Source organism: Heteronotia binoei, chromosome 11, assembly GCF_032191835.1.
Source record: "Heteronotia binoei isolate CCM8104 ecotype False Entrance Well chromosome 11, APGP_CSIRO_Hbin_v1, whole genome shotgun sequence".
NCBI lineage: Eukaryota > Metazoa > Chordata > Lepidosauria > Squamata > Gekkonidae > Heteronotia > Heteronotia binoei.
In genome coordinates this window covers 21,811,871-21,830,676 of record NC_083233.1, presented here as the reverse complement: position 1 = coordinate 21,830,676, position 18,806 = coordinate 21,811,871, and the positions used below count along the sequence as shown (strand labels likewise).

General features: G+C 43.6%; 1 protein-coding gene across 3 annotated transcripts in view; it reads right to left on the bottom strand.

Moving 5' to 3' along the window:
• Positions 1–18,806, bottom strand: part of DACH2 (dachshund family transcription factor 2) — a 506,599-nt gene that overhangs the window by 20,110 nt on the left and 467,683 nt on the right. For all 3 annotated transcript variants that reach the window (XM_060249310.1, XM_060249311.1, XM_060249312.1), the window contains 3 exons: positions 6,962–7,107; positions 5,748–5,895; positions 1,033–1,176 (listed from right to left, as the gene is read on the bottom strand). In XM_060249310.1, the coding sequence (XP_060105293.1) occupies positions 1,033–1,176; positions 5,748–5,895; positions 6,962–7,107 (438 nt within the window). The remainder of the gene's footprint in view (positions 1–1,032; positions 1,177–5,747; positions 5,896–6,961; positions 7,108–18,806) is intronic.

Here is an 18,806-nt window from a genome sequence, read left to right as displayed (position 1 = left end):
TGTGGGCGATGTACAACATTAAAAAATACACACATATATAAAATCAGTTACATTAAAAAGATTACAAAATCCTGATGGCGTCTTTAAAGTGCTCTCATTCAGTCATTACATCACATCAGGGGTGGGGGATTCCCCCAAGAGGGGGTGGAGAGGAAAAAGGTGCCAGCATGGCAACCGTCGCTGTCCTCATGCAAAGGCTTGGTGGAACATCTCTGCCTTACAGGGCCCTGATGTCTTCTGGCAGATCGTTTCACCAAGCTGAGGACAGCCAGACCTCTTTCAGGCCAGCGATCACCAGCAGATTTCAACCAGTGGAGCGTAACGCCCTTCCAGGGACATAGTGGAGGAGGCGGTCCTGTAAATACATCAGTCCCAGACCACTCAAGGTCTTAAAGGTCATAACCAAAACCTTGAATCTAACCCAGTACTCAACCGGCAACCAGTGTAAATGGAGCGGCACAGGTAGAATATGTGCTGTCCATGGTGTTCTTGTCAGGACTTGTGCTGCCGCATTCTGGACCTGTTGGAGCTTCCGGATCAGACTCAAGGGTAGGCCATCATAGAGTGAGTTACAGTAGTCTAAACTATCTGTTCAGCATTGTCTATTCTGTTGACTGCATCTTCTCTTGAGAAGGTCATTCCCCGCATTGGAGACTTTTTGAACTGGGGTTGGCAGGGACTGAAACTGGTACCTTGTGAAAACAAAGCACGTGCCACAGTCCTTCCATCACCTTATACTTGTGTTTTATATTAGCCAAGTGATATCATGTGGGCACTATCAAAGCTCTGCCTATGAGACACTCATGCATGTCTATGCTGTCTCTGACACAGTTATACTTGTTGGGCAGCATTTTACTGATATCCACTGGAAAATATTTTAAATTCCACCCTTGAGAAAGTGAGAGGTCTTTCCTAACAATACCTTTTAAATGGAGATGCTGGGATTGAACTGGGGGCCTGCCACCTGCAAATCACATGACCTGCCGCTGCAATTATTCTGAGTTCTACAATGAAGCCCAACTAGTGCATTACCATTTAACATCCTGAGACCGTCACCCGATGTAGCCTGCTTAAGTGCCTGTTCCACTTGTTCTCTCCTCTTCGATTCAAACTCAAGGGCTTCTTGCAATTTCCTCTTGGCTTTCTTTTCTTTCTTCAAGCGCTTTTGAATCGTTGCTGAAATATGAAAATATGCAATTTTGAAAGCGTTAATGGGAGCTTCCTTGAAATTATGAAGCACGGACACTTCTCTGCTGCCATTCAAGCTCAGCTTTGGTTTACGGGGCATCAGCTTTCTATTTTTATGGACATGGTTCACAGAAATTAGATAATGACAGTGGTTTTGGCTATTCATTTGAACATCAAAATTAAGTTTTCCTGGATCTGAATTTCAGATTTGTTTCCACTTGAAAATCATCTATCCTCAGATTTTTTTTAAATCTAGTTTCAGCGGGCTGCAGTATTTTACCAGACAAATAACATTATGGTTTGCCAATCTGTGAATACAACGGAACATTTAGCCAGTACAATGCAAGTTTTGTGTCATGTTTCAAGTCTTACTGGTCAGGGATGGTGACACACTCTGAAATGTCATTCAGATTCCAAATTAATTTTTAGCTCTTACTAAGAGCTAAGTGCTATTCGTACATCAGCCCATGGAATAATTATTGGCATATACTTTCACATGCATACACAAATGGCATTCATTGTAGGCCAAGAAAGACAGGTTGCTTACCTGTAACTGTAGATCTTCGAGTGGTCATCTGTGCATTCACACTCATGGGATAGAGCACCTACGCCGATCCCCGAATCGGTATCTGAAAAGCCCGGGATTTTTCCGCGCTTGGCGCCAATGGGCATGCGCAGGCGTCCCATTGCGCATGCTCACCAGCGCCAGTGCAGGGATCCCGCCAGTTCCTTCCTGACCACTGGAAGCCCCTACTGGAGGGAGACTGTCAGCAGTGGGAAAGGAGAGCGGGTAAGTGTGAATGCACAGATGACCACTCGAAGATCTACAGTTACAGGTAAGCAACCTGTCTATCTTCTTCGTGGTCTCTGTGTTTCATACTCTTGGGAGATTAGCAAGCAAGACATACCTGGAGGCGGGAAGACGGTCAACCGGAAGAAACAGCTTGCAGTACCGCAGTTCCCGAACGAGTCCTCTGTTGAGCATGCACGTCCAGCACGTAGTACTTCATAAAGGCATGCGGAGAGGACCAGGTGGCAGCCTTGCAAACATCCGTCAGAGACACGCCTCTCAGGAATGCCACTGACGTCGCCATTGCCCTTGTGGAGTGGCCTCGAATAGGCCCAGGTAACGGCTTCTTCGCCAGCAGATAACACAACTGAATAGTCTCAGTGAGCCACTTTGACAGTCTCTGAGACGAAATCCTGGAACCTAACTTAGGGGCAGCATATGAAACAAAAAGCTGCTTGTCCTTGCGAAAGCTTTTGGAACGACTTAAATAAAACAATAAAGCACGCTTTACATCCAAAGCATGCAACCTACGTTCCTCGTCCGAGGAAGGTGTAGGATAAAAAGTGGGCAACCAAACTTCTAAGTTGAGGTGGAACTGAGAGACCACCTTGGGGAGAAAAGCAATGTCAGGAGCTAAAGAAACCCCAGCCTCCTGAAACACAAGGTACAGATAATCACAATGCATCGCCGTGAGCTCCCCTGCACGACGTGCTGATGTGATAGCAAAAATGCAGATTTCCATGAGAGGAGCTGCAAAGAGCACGTGGCCAACGGCTCAAAAGGGCGACGAGTTAGCCTGTCCAGCACCAAAGTTAGGTCCCACAACTGTGGGGGCGATCTCGATGGTGGATGGAGCCTAAACAAACCCCTACAAAAAATAGATATTGGTATCTAGCCATGCATGCAGCATAGTTAGATACTTTTACACCCAGAGCCCCTGCGGAGTAAACCTTTCTTCCCATGTTGTCCAGTTTCTTCCCCTCCTTGTCAGGTGGAGAAGAATGAACCTTACGCACCTTGGAGGAGGATGAGACAACCACAGAGTTCGACTTCGGGTGAGCGAAGAGGAACTCGGTGCTTGCCTCTTGGACCCAATAAATATGATCCAACCTCCGTGAGGACACCGGCGTCGATGATGATTTCTTCCAGGGCTCCTTAACTGCTTGAAGAATCACTTTGGTAACAGGCAAAGCGACTGCAGTAGATGTATCCCGCTGCATAATGTCAAAAACACTGTCATCCACAACGGGTTGCGGCTGCGTCACAGGAAGAGAGAGAGATGTTGCCATCCTCTTCACCAGCTTGCCATATGACTTCAGATCTTCCGATGGCGAGATGGGAAGATCCTCGGCCGTATGGGACACTGGGGAAGGTTCCAAGGCTCTTTCTTGATTGTCGGTACCGCTTTCATAGTACGACAAGGAAGATTCTCTATGGATTGAATGCTCAGAAAGTATCGGTGTCGACTCCCGGATGGGTGAGCGGGTCGATGCCGATGCACGCCAATGGGTCTCTGCCGCTAGCTCAGTACGCCTCTCTGGTGGGATCGATGCCGAGAGCTTTCTGGAATGATGAGAGAGCCTTGACATGTAGGATGCATCCGATTGCTGATCCCATTCCGCAAACTCCTTAGGTGGAAACCACTGATATGGTGGATAAGGGTACGGATAGGTGGGTGGCCACTGATGCTGCTCCCACGGTGGTAACAGTGGGAAACGACATGGTACCATGGAAGGCTCCAGGTCTCGTCTGCTTCTAGGCTGCATCGGGGTTGACGGTTCCATCGGCGCCGATGCCTCTATTTCGGAGATCGAATCACTCCCACTACGTCGCCTCGACCCGGAAGAGGAGGACCGTTGAGTGAGGTTGATCTCGTGTTCGGATGTCGAGAGACGGGATTGACGGACGCTGCTTCTCGATGCCGATGGGCTGCAACATGGGGACACCAGGATCTTCCTTGGCGGAGCAGAAGTCATTGGTGCCGAAGCATCGCGTGAGGGTGAAGGAGTGCGGGATGACCTCTTCCGCTTCTCCTTGGACTTCACCTTCTTCGGTACGGATGCTCAGGTCCCCGAGTCATCCCGACGCTTCTTGGCGGGCGTATTCACTGATCCTTCGTGGGATCGTTTTGTGGAGGAGCCACGCTCAATAGGTATCTCGGTCATGACCGGCACCACATTGGCCGATGGGGCTGCAGTGTCTGCCATCGTCGATACCAACGGCCCGATGCCGATTTTTGAGGTCAAAGTGCCGACTCAGTCAAAGCAGCCGAAAGCCGCGCTGCCCGATTCTTCCTGGTTTGCTTGGAGAAGCGGAGGCAATGCGAGCACGACTCTACTTGATGCGCTTCACCCAAGCAGAGAAGACACAGGGAATGGCCGTCTGGGGGGGGGGGGCGGCAATCTTCTTCCCACAAGAGCGGCAGCGTTTGAAAACACCCCAACGTCTTTCCATAGACGCCAAACACAAAAAACCCCACTCAGAGTCCTCCGAGGGGAAAAAATTTTGGGGGAAAAAACGGGGGGAAGGCCCCGAGGGGTAAGTCCAACAACAACAACACACACACACACACACACACACACATATATATATATATATATATATATATATATATATATATATATATATATATATATATATATATATATTAAACTAACTATCTAATAACTATCTATCTACACTAGGAAAAAACAACAACCGGGCTATTTACAACAATAAAGGTAATCCACCAACTACCTTACCGACCGGGGACACGAAAGGGAATCCTCTCCGCGCAGCGGTCAGAAAGGAACTGGCGGGATCCCCGCGCTGGCGCCAGTGAGTATGCGCAATGAGACGCCTGCGTATGCCCATTGGCGCCGAGCGTGGAAAAATCCCGGGCTTTTCAGATACCGATTCGGGGATCGGTGCAGGCGCTCTATCCCCTGAGTGTGAAGCACAGAGACCACGAAGAAGATTATAAGCTAACCTTCAGAATGTAAGCTTTTGTGTGCATGCATGCTTCGTCAGACAATGAAATGGGGTACAGAGAGCAGATAGATCCACCTGCATCTATCTATAGGGAAAGAGAGTCGAGTCTTGGGAACCTGGTCTCAACACTTCAAAAAAAATGTGTCCAATTTGGTACACAGATAAGCTGAATATTAGGAATGAAACACAGACAAACTTGAGAAGCCCACCTTGAGCCAAACCCAAACAATATTGTGGCTATGCAGGTTAGATGGGTAGAATCTGCAGCATTACCACCAAGAAAAGGATGAAAGGCAGTAGCCAACAGTGATTATCTTTTTGTAACCAGTCAGTTTCTAATGGGAAGTCATCATTCTTTAAATAGGATCTCTCATTTCCAAATTATATATATATATACCTTTAAAGTTTCATAGGTGTGAATCAATGGGTCTAGCTGGTAGAGTGCATCGCGTGACTACAACCCTGTGAGCAGCTGCTGTTGGCTGAGGCTAAGAATGCTTATTGGGTCCTATTTCCCAACACCAGATTCTCACCTTCTCATTCCAGCACAGTGATAAGACAAGCCAGAGCAAAAAAGAGAAGTACTTTATGCTGGTATTTCTCTTACAAAACTTTTCAATAAAATGTTAATTCATTAAAACAAAGGAGAGAGAAGAAGTGAGGCTCTGATGATTCAGGAGTGGGTGCTGCCCAGAAAAGATCAGTTTGTCTTGATGGCCAGGACATGAAAAGGCATTCCCAAATATTGGGAAGCTGCAGGTGATAAATCTGTGATTCTGTCCCCCCCCTCCCTCTTTACCTCTGCTTTGTAGCTCAGCTGTGAGTTGCCTCTCCAGGCTCTCTCTCAGTTCTCTCTCCCGACACAGCTCCATCTTTAACTCTTTCTTTTCCTGCTGGATCTGTTTTTCCTGTACTCGGGCATTATCTACAGCAACTTTCAGCAACCCCTGTAAAACAGGCACACACAACACCTACTGAAAATAGCATCTCGCCAAAGACCGGTGAGTAAGGGGAACAGAGAATGGGTCTTAGGGAAACTATTATAAAGACCTGGAGAAAATGACGTCAAGCAAGAGAACATTTTGCTGTTTTATTTTGGTCTTTCTCAACTTGATAGTCATTCAGGGGCACCCGCCAGTTGACCTTATTGTCAGAGAAGCCAAACATTAACTTTATAGGATGATGAATTGTTTGTATAATTTTTTTTTTTGGGGGGGGGGGTCGTCATTAACAAACACACCTTTGCCAGCCCCTTGCACAAACATAAAGCCCTTTTGGAGTTTAGAACCAAACTACTCCTCCAAAACTTGCACGCCCTTATAATATGACTTTGGCCCATGGCTCATTTTTAGTATATGCAGTTTAGCTGATACCAGTTTTGATGCCCAGTAATGTGCTGTATTTATAACAGGCATCCTATTAAAAATCCTTTGGGCTGTTTTTATGGTTGTATGTTACTTTGGAACTCTTGTCAGTGACCTTGGGTGACTTTTTAAGATAAGGAGGAGGAGGAGACTGGATTTATACCCCATCCTTCATTACCCGAATGAGCTTCAGAGTGGCTTACAATCTCCTTTCCCTCCCTCTCCTCACAACAGACACCCTATGAGGTAGATGGAGCTGAAAGAGCTCTGACAGAAACTGCTCCTGAGAGGAACAGCTCTAAGAGAGCTTGTGACTGACTCAAGGTTACATCAGCAGGTGTATGTGGAATCAGGTGCAGTGGGGAATCAAATCTGGTTCTCCCAGATAACAGTCTGCGCACTTAGCCACTACACCAAGCTGTGACTTAATCATTACATCAAGACAGCGAAGGGTCGTATCAATATAGGTTAAATAAATTCCCACCCACTCCCCGCCCCCACAATAATGCCAGTGCCACTGGAGATACCCATTCTGAGTTAGGCTATGGTCTGCTAGATGAGGGACCATCAAGCTATTTAGATCTCCATTTCCTCCCTGCTCAGGGCAAACTTCATTAGGTAGAGGGGAGATACCATAGGAGTGTTTTACCTGTATATTGGTTAATAGAGTTTCTACCGACGACAATCCATCAGCAAAGAGGAAAGGTGCCGGGAAGCCAGGAGGCAAAGCCTGTCCAGCCAGTTGGACTTTTTCCAAGGTCGGTTTCATGATGGGGATGGCGATCTGGACCTCTTCTGTAATGACAAGATAGGAAGGAAGGTGAGAAAAATGTCCCTTCTAACCATTCAGCATCTAACCATCAAAGCAACAACTAGAAGAAGAGCTCAGAGGAATGTTGAGTTTAGGGAAAAGCTTCCTTGGAGAGGCCACAATCTGGAGCGTCCGCTTCAAGCGTCCTCAAGGATGTCTGCTTGACAGGACTGGTGGCTTATTTGAACAGCAGAACATCTTGCTGGATAATATACAGCTCTGGACACCCTCTTGCGTTTCAGGGGCAGCTCGAAAGGCAGCAGGAGAAAATGGTGTTTGGAAAGTGTAATCCTAAAGCTGAGACCACAACACCAGCTGTGCCATTCTCTGGATGGCAGCTCATGACTTTCCCACATCGTCCTCCCACTGGGAAGTTGTTTTCGCAAGCCTGGTCTGTGCGATTTAATCACATCCTAAAGAATGATCAAATCAAAATACTGTTCTGCCCCTGGTTAAGCAGGATATGAGAGCCATTTACAAGATTTACTTTGCATGGATAACTGGGAAAATTCACTGCTCGGTGACTTTTCCCTGTCTCGGGTCATTTTATAGAAAAAGAGGTGCCGGAGTGCATTAGCACAACTCATTTGCATATGCCACACACCCCTGACATCACCGGAAGGTGTACTAAACTATATCACCTCGGCATCTACCTTAAAATGCTTCTGGAATTATAATAAAACCTTACTCGCACCATACTTTTAAAATGACTTTCTCCTATGCGGTCACGGTGGCATCGTGAAGATTTCCATCTGTCTGTTTTATATGTTTTGGTTATTTTCTCTTTTTGTGCATGTGGTGAAAAAAACTAAAAAGTTTGTCAAATCGTAAGAGTTCAGCAAAATTCTCACAGGGGGTTTGAACGATGGAGCCCAGAAGCAAGTATTGGGGAAGGGGGTAAGAAAGAAAGAGCGCAATAAAATTTAGAGGTTCTGGAGCTCTGCTCCTGTGAGCTCCTGCCCAAAACGAGGCCTGCATGTAAAATGGCACAAACTTACCCTAGCAACGTAATTATTAAAGCAGTACCGTCAGCCACCAAGACAAACTTCTGTTAACAACCCCAGCTCTTATACTTTGAGCTTAGAAAAATCCTACAAAAATAAGACCTGTCTGTTATGCGTAAAAAGGATGCAGCTCTGAAACGCCCACAATGAAGTTCAGCCAGCTTGCATTTTAACTACAGGCAGTTTATTCTGCAGAAGAAAAATAACATTCTATGATTGGTTTTGATTACCAATTACATCTGTAGTCTGTACACTTTATTCTGCTAGTTTTAACTTATTCCTTTGATTAAATCACCCTTTCTTCATCAAGAATATAATAGAGTGTTACATGGATTTTATTTTTGGATTGCCCTATGAATTTAATAGTTAGAGCCACCCACTCCCAGTTATTGATATTTAGGCAGATGTTACCCTCCATAGTTACAAACACGTCTTTTTGGCCATAGGAATGGAAACTTGCATTTTTAAAAAAGTGACAATTTTCTAAGGATGCTGAAATCTATGCTTGCACTATGTGATCACAAACGATATACGTCTTCAAAATAATGATCTTTGCATTGCTGCATGCTTTTCAAGTATTACAAACTGGATTTTTAAAAAATGAAGATTGAGTTCACCTGTCCTTCACAAAGAGAAAACCTGATATGTTTATAATCTGTTTCTAAGGTTAGGAAAATGTGATCCAAACAATGCCAGTAAACAACAGATAGTTCACACCAGCTTTATTTAACACTTTCTAATAGTTTTTTTTTTTAAGTTAAAGGATTATAGCTGATATTATACCTTTAACTGAATTCCTTTTCATGACTACATGCCGTTTGTTAACTGCACAACAAACAATACAAATGTTTTTTTAAAATGACTTGCTTTTACTTCTTTTAATTGTTTAATTTCACAGCCACAGGATAACCTCCATTTGATATGTTATGGCTGTGCAGTGGTGTGAATTAATTTATGGAATATATTACCACTAGATGAAGTGGTGGCAGTTACCTTCTGGTGTGTGTGTGTGTGTGTGTGTGTAAGAACATAAGAATATAAAAGAAGCCATGATGGATCAGGTCAATGACCCATTCAGTCCAACACTGTGTGTCACACAATGGCCAAAACCCAGGTGTCATCAGGAGGTCCACCAATGGGGCCAGAACTCCAGAAACCCTTCCACTGTGCCCCCCCCCCAGCACCAAGAATACAGAGCTTCACTGCCCCAGGCATAGTATTCCATCTACACCTTGTGGCCAATCCCTTCTTGAAGCTGTCTATGCTTGCAGCTGCCACCACTTCCTGTGGCAGTGAATTCCAAGTGTCAATTACTCTATGAGTGAGCAAGTACTTCCTTTTATCAGGTCTAAACGTACCGCTCATCAATTACATTGTGTGCCCACAAGTTTTTGTATTGTGAGAAAGAGAGAAAAGTATTTCTTTCTCTACCATCTCTAACCTCTATAATTGCGTAAACCTCTATCTTGTCACCCCCCTCAGTCGTCAATTATTTTAGTTGCCCTAATGGCACCTTTTACAATGCTACAATATCTACTTTGAGGTACAGGGACCAGAACTGTATGCAGGATTCCAAATTCTTTTCGCTTGTCGATGAAAGTGTAACTCCGTAAAGATGATTTTGAACGGAAAAAAAAAAACAACCAAGGGGGAAAGGGATAAGCCTTCCTTTCTCCATGTGTTTTTCTGCTCAGAGTGTCCTTTAGGCTGCTTGGAATTAAAGAGAGAGAGACAGCCACAGGCGGTGGCAGCGGCTGCAAGCACAGATAGTTTCAAGAGGGCATTGAATAAGCATATGGAGCAGAGGTCCATCAGTGGCTATTAGCCACAGCGTATTGTTGGAACTCTCTGTCTGGGGCAGGAATGCTGTATATACTTGGTGCTTTGGAGGGGGGGGCACAGTGAGAGAGCTTCTAGTGTTCTGGCCCCACTGATGGACCTTTTGATGGCACCTGGGTTTTTTGGCCACTGTGTGACACAGATTGTTGGACTGGATGGGCCACTGGCCTGATCCAACATGGCTTCTCTTATGTTCTGAGAGAGAGAGAGAGAGAGAAACTGGGGGAAAGATTGTTAGAAGTCCATTAACACACAGTTTACTGACGTTATTTATATCTTTCTTCTCTCCCCATTGGGAAGCCAGAGGGTTTATAACATCATTCCCCTTCCTCTGTTTTATCATTGCAGCAATAACTCTATGAGGTAGGTTAGAGAGAATTAAAGAGCCAAGGTCGCCTAGTGAGCTTCCATGGCAGAGTGGGGGCTGAACCTGGATCTCCCAGGACCTAATCCGACACTTTAACCCAGGGGTCCCCAACCTTTCTGAGCCTGCGAGGACATCTGTAATTCTGATATGGCACTGTGGGAGCAGCAATAAAACGGCTGCCACAGGAAGCAGAGCCAGCCACAAAATCATGGCCACAGCTTAACTTCAGTAATACAGGATAGATCCTTGTGCAGTGGTGGCAGATGCTGACAAAGCAACATTTAAAAAAAAATCTGCACAGCCAATCAAATCTCCAATAGTCAGCCAGAAGATTTGCTGCGTAAAAGCCCTACCTGGCCCCATCCACTTCCTAACAACACTGGGCAGCACCAGAAAAGGTGTCAGAGGGCACCATGTTAGATGCTCTGTATTCTTGGTGCTTGGGAGGGGCAACAGGGTGAGGGCTTTTGGTGTCCTGGCCCCACTGATGGACCTCCTGATGGCACCTGGGTTTTTTGGCCACTGTGTGACACAGAGTGTTGGACTGGATGGGCCATTGGCCTGATCCAACATGGCTTCTCTTATGTTCTTACCCCTGCTCTAACCACTGAACTGCACAACAAAGTTGGGCTGTAAGAATGCTCCCAAGGAGGGCGGCATTGTTCATGAGGGAATGGAGGCTCCAAAGCACTTATGGAGATCCTCCGTCCACGACCGCTTCTCTGTGTTTTTCAATCCAGGGATGGAGCTCAACAGTGGATGGAGCTGCCCACTAAGTCGAGTGAATAACAATGACCATACATGCAAAAGCCGGATCAGCTCAATTAATTTTGCATTACCCAGTTTGGAAAGAAGCTCCTGGAGACATCTGACAGACCATCCACTGGCTTGTTTCTCGTTACCTGACATGTAACCCAGAAGCGACAGTCGCTTTTTCATATTACCAAATCTCTGCTTAGGGAGTGCTTTGCATCAGTCGGAGCGTATTTAAGTGCCAATGATTACTTGGGAGTCATTAATAAGAATCTGCCTCGGCATGTCAATTCTGCTAATGTTGCAGAGGCAGGTATATCCAATCTCTCCCCCTTCGCTTCCCAAGCAGTCTTCCAGTTACACACGAGAACACCGAGTTCTCTCCGAGTCAAAGGCTATATACAATTTCTTCTGTTTAAATATTTCATATTAAGGGTCAGGTTCTGAAAATTAATTGCTTGCTTGCATGAGCGACTGGTGCCAAAAATCACTCCTCTGTGAAGCACAGTAAACAAAAGAGATCTTTGGACATAAAGGGGGAGAGAGAGGGGGAGAGAGAGAGAAATGAATGAATTGTATATAAACTGCTTAAAACAATCTAGCAGCCTCAACTGTTTGAGGGAAGGGCTGGGTGTGTGCACGGAGAGTAATGCCATTAAAATGGCCGAAAGGAAAATTCATATTGACTGCGCAGACGGGGCGGACGGTCTATGGTTTGTAATGTTGCCGTAGAGTAGATTGAAGTTTCAAAATGGTATTAGTCTTCTTTAAAGAGATAGACATGGCTAAATTAGGTGCTGCTGGCTGCGGTGAGGATCAAATGCAAAAAGAAATCATATTTCACCCGAGCTAGTCAACAGCAGGAAAATAAATAGAAATATAAGAGCTATACAGGCAATGATTCATTTTGATAATCTGGCCCAGGAGAGACACAGAGAGACAGCATCCAGATCTCGGCTCCCACCAAAAGACAAATAGGACACGGAGGGTGGGAATTGGGATGACAGCCTAGCAGAGGTCACATCGATTTTCAGCAGCCGTTTTCACACAGATGAGATAACCCTGCACTCCATTTGGCCCATTGTTCATATCCTACCTGTCTCACAAGCCATAAATTTCCAAGTCCCTGAAAAAAAAGGGGGCAGTAAAGAAGAAGGATTCTACTTATGACTTCTTATGATTAAGTTTTTTGTGCTAACCAAACATGCTTTCTCGACCAAGGTCACATTGCATGTTAAAGCCCGTAATAGCTGGGAAAGACTGGGTAGGTGGGGGGGGAGAGTATTATGGTTTAGCGTATATGGGTGGAGGAAGGAAAAACACACACACGCAACCACTCCTGTCAAACAATCCATCATTTTCCCCCTGATTGAAATCACACACTGCGAAGATGAATGATATAAGCATTAGAAATCTATTTCAATCTTGTAATAGGTCTTCACATCTGAATGGTGTCTACCTTTTTTGAGAGGGGGAGGGGGCTTTCTGTAGAAGCGCACAGAAAAGCAGAAATGTATTAAGATTTTTTTTTTTAAAAAAGACAAAATCTTTAATTGCCAATGCAATCACAAGCAAGCACAGAAGGGTTAATATTGTCCTTTCTCCGTAGGCGGGGAAACAAAGGTTTTGCCGGGTATTAACTCCTACAGTTCAGGACCTGCGTATTTCAAAACAAAGCCAAATAAAGCAAGCTTCATTTGCACATGCATGCAGCACAACCAAAGAAACAAGAAATAAAGTAGCAGCGACTGTTACCTAACCAAGGGCATGAGGCGACATTTCCATTTATTGGAGCAAAGTGAAAAAACTGCTTTTATGGAACTTGTTTGTTAAACCTGCCATACCTTGTAATAACATCCTGGAATCTATTTAGAGGGCATCCTTTTTAATTTCTAACATGGAGCACAGATGAATAGGCAGCCAGGCAGGTTTTTAAAAAAAAGATTACATTTGCAGGGAATATAAAGTGAAATGTCTGGGAATGAATGGGATATAACCTTTGAAATGATACTGAAGGCTGTTAAGAACACTGTGGGGATCCAATACATCATGACGCTCTTGTTCAAATAAACATGAAATAAATGGAGAGGGGCCATGGCTTCGTGGCAGAGCATCCGCTTAGCATGCAGAAGGTTCCAAGTTCAATCCCCTGCATCCCCAGTTAAAAGGGTCTAAAGGCAGCAGTTGCATTGATGGTCCACTGGGCTGACTCATTAGAAGGCTGTTTTCCATGGGCGCTCATTCCCGAGACATAGGTTGTGTTCATAGCTTTCCATTGCTTCGGTTAAGAAGGCAGTAACAGAGAGGAGGATGCCTCCTCCATAGAAGTGACAGAGGACATAAAAATGACTCCATCTTGAGTTGAAACACTGCATTAATCAATATTCACATGCCAGTTCCACTCAGTACCACCACATCTAATCCACCCTCTCTCCACCCTACACTAAATGCAAACAAGAAGATGATGATATTGGATTTATATCCTTCCCTCCGAATCTCAGAGTCTCAGAGTGGCTCACAATCTCCTTTATCTTCCTCCCCCACAACAGACACCCTGTGAGGTGGGTGGGGCTGAGAGAGCTCTTACAGCAGCTGACCTTTCAAGGACAACCTCTGTGAGAGCTATGGCTGACTCAAGGCCATTCCAGCAGCTGCAAGTGGAGGAGCGGGGAATCAAACTTGCTTCTCCCAGATAAGAGTCCATGCACTTAACCACTACACCAAACTGACTCTTTCCTTTTCTTTTTACCCCCCCCCCCCTTACCATCCAGCCTGATAAAAAGTGCAGGAGAAGATGAAAGCTTGTGCATAATTTCGTGATAATAAAAGGGATAATGTGGCATTAGTTTTTTTAGGTGTGTTCACAGGCCATTTTGAATGTTGGAACAAGTCACACTCACATTTATGAGATGCTAGGGTCCAACATGACTCTAAAGCTTATAGAGGCTTTTGTTTAAGTGTTTAGATTTGAGACCAGGAACACCTTACAGAAACCGACAAGATTTTCAAAGTCTAAACTTTCGAGAGTCAAGGCTCTCTTTGTCCGACAGGAGTAGAAATGGAGATCTGGGTCTTTTTATCCCATTCAGAAGGCAGGAGGGATAAAGAATGCTTGTAAAGGATGTGATGGTACAATAACACTTTTAATATTCCCTTTTCCTATTACTGCCAGCAGATCCTCCTATCCTGAGACTTTCCTTAAAGGAAAGTCCTTTGAAGGAGTCTCCCTCCCCCTTCCCCTGCCACTTTCTGCCTTGATTTCATGGAACTTTACATACATTTTCAGGTCTTCAAGGACAGGGCTTTCTACCTTCAATGACTTACTTACTCCGCTTCCTCCTCTTTCATTGCCTCTCTGCCAGGAGGTGAGCGGTTCTTTTCATCAACGAGACAAGAAAGATGCCTCCTCCTAACCTGGCAGAAGTCGAGACGACCCAAATTTACAGCTTTCACCTTGCAATTCAGTCGCCACATTTAAAAGCCCGGCTGTTCTTAATTACACCTTCTGAATGCAAAGGGTCACAATGAATGCCGTTTGAGAAGTAGCTGATTAATCCGCTGGCTGAGTTTTAAATCAAACTTTGGAATTGGTTTTAAAGGTGTGATTTATATCATCTGATGTCATGTGCCTCCTTCCCCCCCTCCCCCCGTCCAGCCGTGCAATCTCTGATGCTGCTTAAGTACTAGATACACAACTCCAGAGCATCCTAAAACCTTTGCAAACTAATGTAAATCTAGAGAAGCGACTAACCTGTGCATTAACTTCCTTGCTGGCTCATTGAGGCTTGGTCACCAATTTAGTCTAAAAAAAGGGAGGGGGTTCTCTTTTCCTTCCCAAGATGTATCAGATGCAAACATGTAATTGTTTTACTCGTGACTACTGGGAGTGTGCATGCGGAGGGCCCCATGGCACAGAGTGGTCAAGCTGCAGTACTGCAGTCCGAGCTCTCTGCTCATGACCTGAGTTCGATTCTGGAGGAAGCTGGGTTCAGGTAGCCGGCTCAAGGTTGACTCAGCCTTCCATCCTTTCGAGGTCGGTAAAATGAGTACCCAGCTTGCTGGGGGGAAAGCGTAGATGGCTGGGGAAGCCAATGGCAAACTGCCCCGTAAAAAAAATCTGCTGTGAAAACGTCGTGATGCGACATCACCCCAGAGTCAGAAACGATTGGTGTTTGCACAGGGGACTACCTTTACCTATTGGGAGTATGCATGCAGAGGTTGGTGGGGGTAACAGATTAGTCCTAGAAAATATATTCAGGTTAGTAGTTGTGTTGCTTCGAAGCAACAGAACGAAGTCTGAGTCCAGTTGCACCTTTAAGACCAACAAAGTTTCATTCAAGGTATGAGCGTTTGTATCTGTATCTGAAGAAGTGTGCCAGCACACAAAAGCTTATACCTTGAATAAACCTTTGTCGGCCTTAAAGGCTCTGCTGAACTCAAAGATTAGTTCTAGGAGAGTCTTCTCCCAAATGCAAACCTTCCTTTGCATGATGACAATTTATTGTAAGCGGTCACCAATGTAACCTTAGCAGTAACAGACCAGTGTAACAGACCAGTGTCCTTTAAGGTGCTACTTGACTCCTACTTTGTTCTGCTGCTTCAGACCAACACGGCTGTCCACTTGGATCTATCTACATGGAACAGACCAGTGTAACCCTAGCAGTTACAGAGATGAGATTATACTCCCCCCCCCCTTCAAGAAAACCCTCCTGATCCAGAAGCTCAAGCAATCTTTTTATTTAAATCAGATTAGATTTCAAATGCTGCACATATGAGTTAAAACTGTAATCAGTGCTTGGATTGGCTGCAGTTTTAACTTGCTGCTTCTGTTTTCTGTAGTTTGACTATTGCAGAAATATTATGACTGATACTTTATTGATCCTGTCGATGGTTTCTGCCCTGAGGATATTTTACCGAAAATGTGGGTTTTCAAAAAGCAAAATAAATAAGTAAAAAAAAAAAAGATTCAGAACACCGAACTATTTAATGGTAACAAAAGATTCAATAAAGGTAAGCCTCAACAGATAGAGATAAAATTCTTTCCAACAATAAATCATCCGGGGGCAAGGATAGATAGATGGATCAATTGGTAGCACTTCCATTCTCCTGAGCTATACCAGTCAAAGGAGTTTTATTCTAAATAAATGAAAGAGCCATTTACCCTGGAATGGATACTCACTCGGTGATTCATCCACTTGTTAACAAAGATGCTTAGATAATTTATACAGGCATGACATTTACATCAATGTGGCTCTCATTAATAACTCTGAAAATTATACCTATTTATAACTGGTATATATTTACAATATACTTTGATGCCATAAGTTACTGTCAACGGATTTTTTCAAAGAAATATATTATTCTGATTTAAACTTTCCAGGTGGGGAGGAGGGGGGATGGGTTGGGAGGGAGAAACAACCACTTTCCACTTAGAGATAAGAATGATTAGGCGATCAGAAATAAATGTAGCACATTCTGTGGACAAAAACTATTTAAACATCAAAGTCACAATAACAAATGCGTATTTTAAAAACTAGCATTTAGGTTATTAGCAGACTTTTTTTTTGCTGGGGGGGGGAATTCCATGCTACAAAACGAACATGGAAATCACTAAAATTTTATTTATTTTCTTTAGAACAGTTACAGGCTGCTTTTCCAGCATGTGTTAAAAGCATCTTAATCATATCAGCAGAGTAAAAAAATCATATAAGATCAATAAGAATAAGATAAAAAACATAAGATAAAAATAATAAGATAAAAAGATAAGATAATAATAATAAAAAATAACAATAAGATTAAAAAATCATATAAGATCAGTAAGAATAAGTTAAAAAAATATTGTCGCTCAGCCACTCAAACACAATTCCTCTGAAAGCCAAACTAGATGTTTATGGTCCTCTGCCATCTTAGAGAAGACTTTGACCATTTAAGAAAAGCTGGGAGGGCCTAGCGTGTAGCACAGGGAGAACCAGATAATCTTGCTCCCCCCATACCTTTTCAAGTACTGGCACAGCCATTACGGGGCTGTTTTTACATCTGAAAAGACGTGTAAGGGGAAACAAGATCACCTCCGTGTCGCAGGCCTGATCAGGATTTGACTCTTGCAGCTTTTAAATATGGCACCCCAAAATGGTAGCAGTGGCCATGGTAACACCTAGTTTGGCCCTAAGAGGAAATCTCAAAGGCCATATGAAATAAGTCTTTTTCAAATGCTAGTAAAAAAACAAAAACAAAACCTACATTAATTATCCTTAATTCTAAAGGAATATTATTGCATAGCATTGGGGCCAAAGCTATAAAGTCCCTGTTTCTAGAAGCAGGTATCCTAATTTTTCTGTGGGGCAAAATTTATGCACTGGACTTCAGCCATTACTCATTGTAATGCTCATACTGTATATAATCCAGAATTTACTAACATGATTACAAAGCTAAAAGGGACAAAGAGGTTCTTGCAACACTTCCCACTGTAAAATAGCCTCCTCTGCCCACCAGCTTTCCTTCCACCCAAAAGGTTAATCTACAAAATCCAGTTCTCTGTTAACAGATATGTCAACATCTGGCCTATAATATCTCCAGATCATTCAAGGATTGAAGGAATCAAACCAAAGAGGGCCAAACTCCTTCAGGATCATTAAGCAATCCTTATGCCGTTTTATGTTTGGAGTGCAGTCAGAATTTGTTGGCTACTAAGGCTATTAAATTCTGGTTATGACTCCACTTCAACTCTGATCCGCTAGTTTTCTGTACCAGCTACTTTCTGAATCTGATAATTCTAGCTGGCTATCTTACATTGAAGCTAAAATAAGTTCCCTGGATCTATCTTTAGAATCCTTACCCTTGCTTTCTGAGTAAGAGACTTTTTAAAAAATAAAATCGAGTCTACTGGGCTCAGAGCTACATTATAAAGAGTATAAAGTCTTGCCAACAGAACCTGTTCTCCCATAAATTTAGGGATTGTTTCGAATACAAATATTCCAGCTGTGTACCTCTATCAACTTCTAGCTCCAAATCTGTGGAGAGCCTTTTCCTTGGCCAGATTCAATGCCCTTCCATCAACCATTTTATTTGGCAGATTCAAAAGGACTCCCTATACTGTCCCTGTAGATGGATTGTGTTGAGACTGTTGCCCATGTACTTCTCCAGTGTCCTCTCTATTTGGCATCCCACCGGGTTTTTTTATACAGCATATTGGCCCAAATTTTAGAGACCTCTGATGATTTTAAGGTGCTTTTTTTGCTTGATAATTCTGATCCGGAAATAACTGAATTAGTAGTAAAGGTTTTTTTTAATAGAGATGTGGTTACTTGTCCTGATAAGTAGTATTATGTATCAGGTTTTACTATGTTGTTACTTCGTTTTTATTTTGTAATCCTAATTTTATTCTGTGTGGATTTTGTACTCTTTTAATCTGTAACCTGGCCGACCCTCTATTTTATATTTTTATATATGCCAATAAAGGCTGTCTTGTGTGCGTGTGTGTGAAAAAAAAAATTAAGCAATCTGACTTGGATATCTAGTTTTAGTAATATCCAACAGACTGGATTTTTACTTTCATGTAAATTCCCCATTATCCATTCTTTCAACACTGATCCCTCTAAAATTAGTCTTGCTTAACTGCCATGAAATCTGTGAAGAGCAAAAGATTTAGTTGCATTTGGGACCTCTGCCTTTCATGGTAGTAGTTGTTAGCACTCGACATAAAAATATTACTTTATGATTT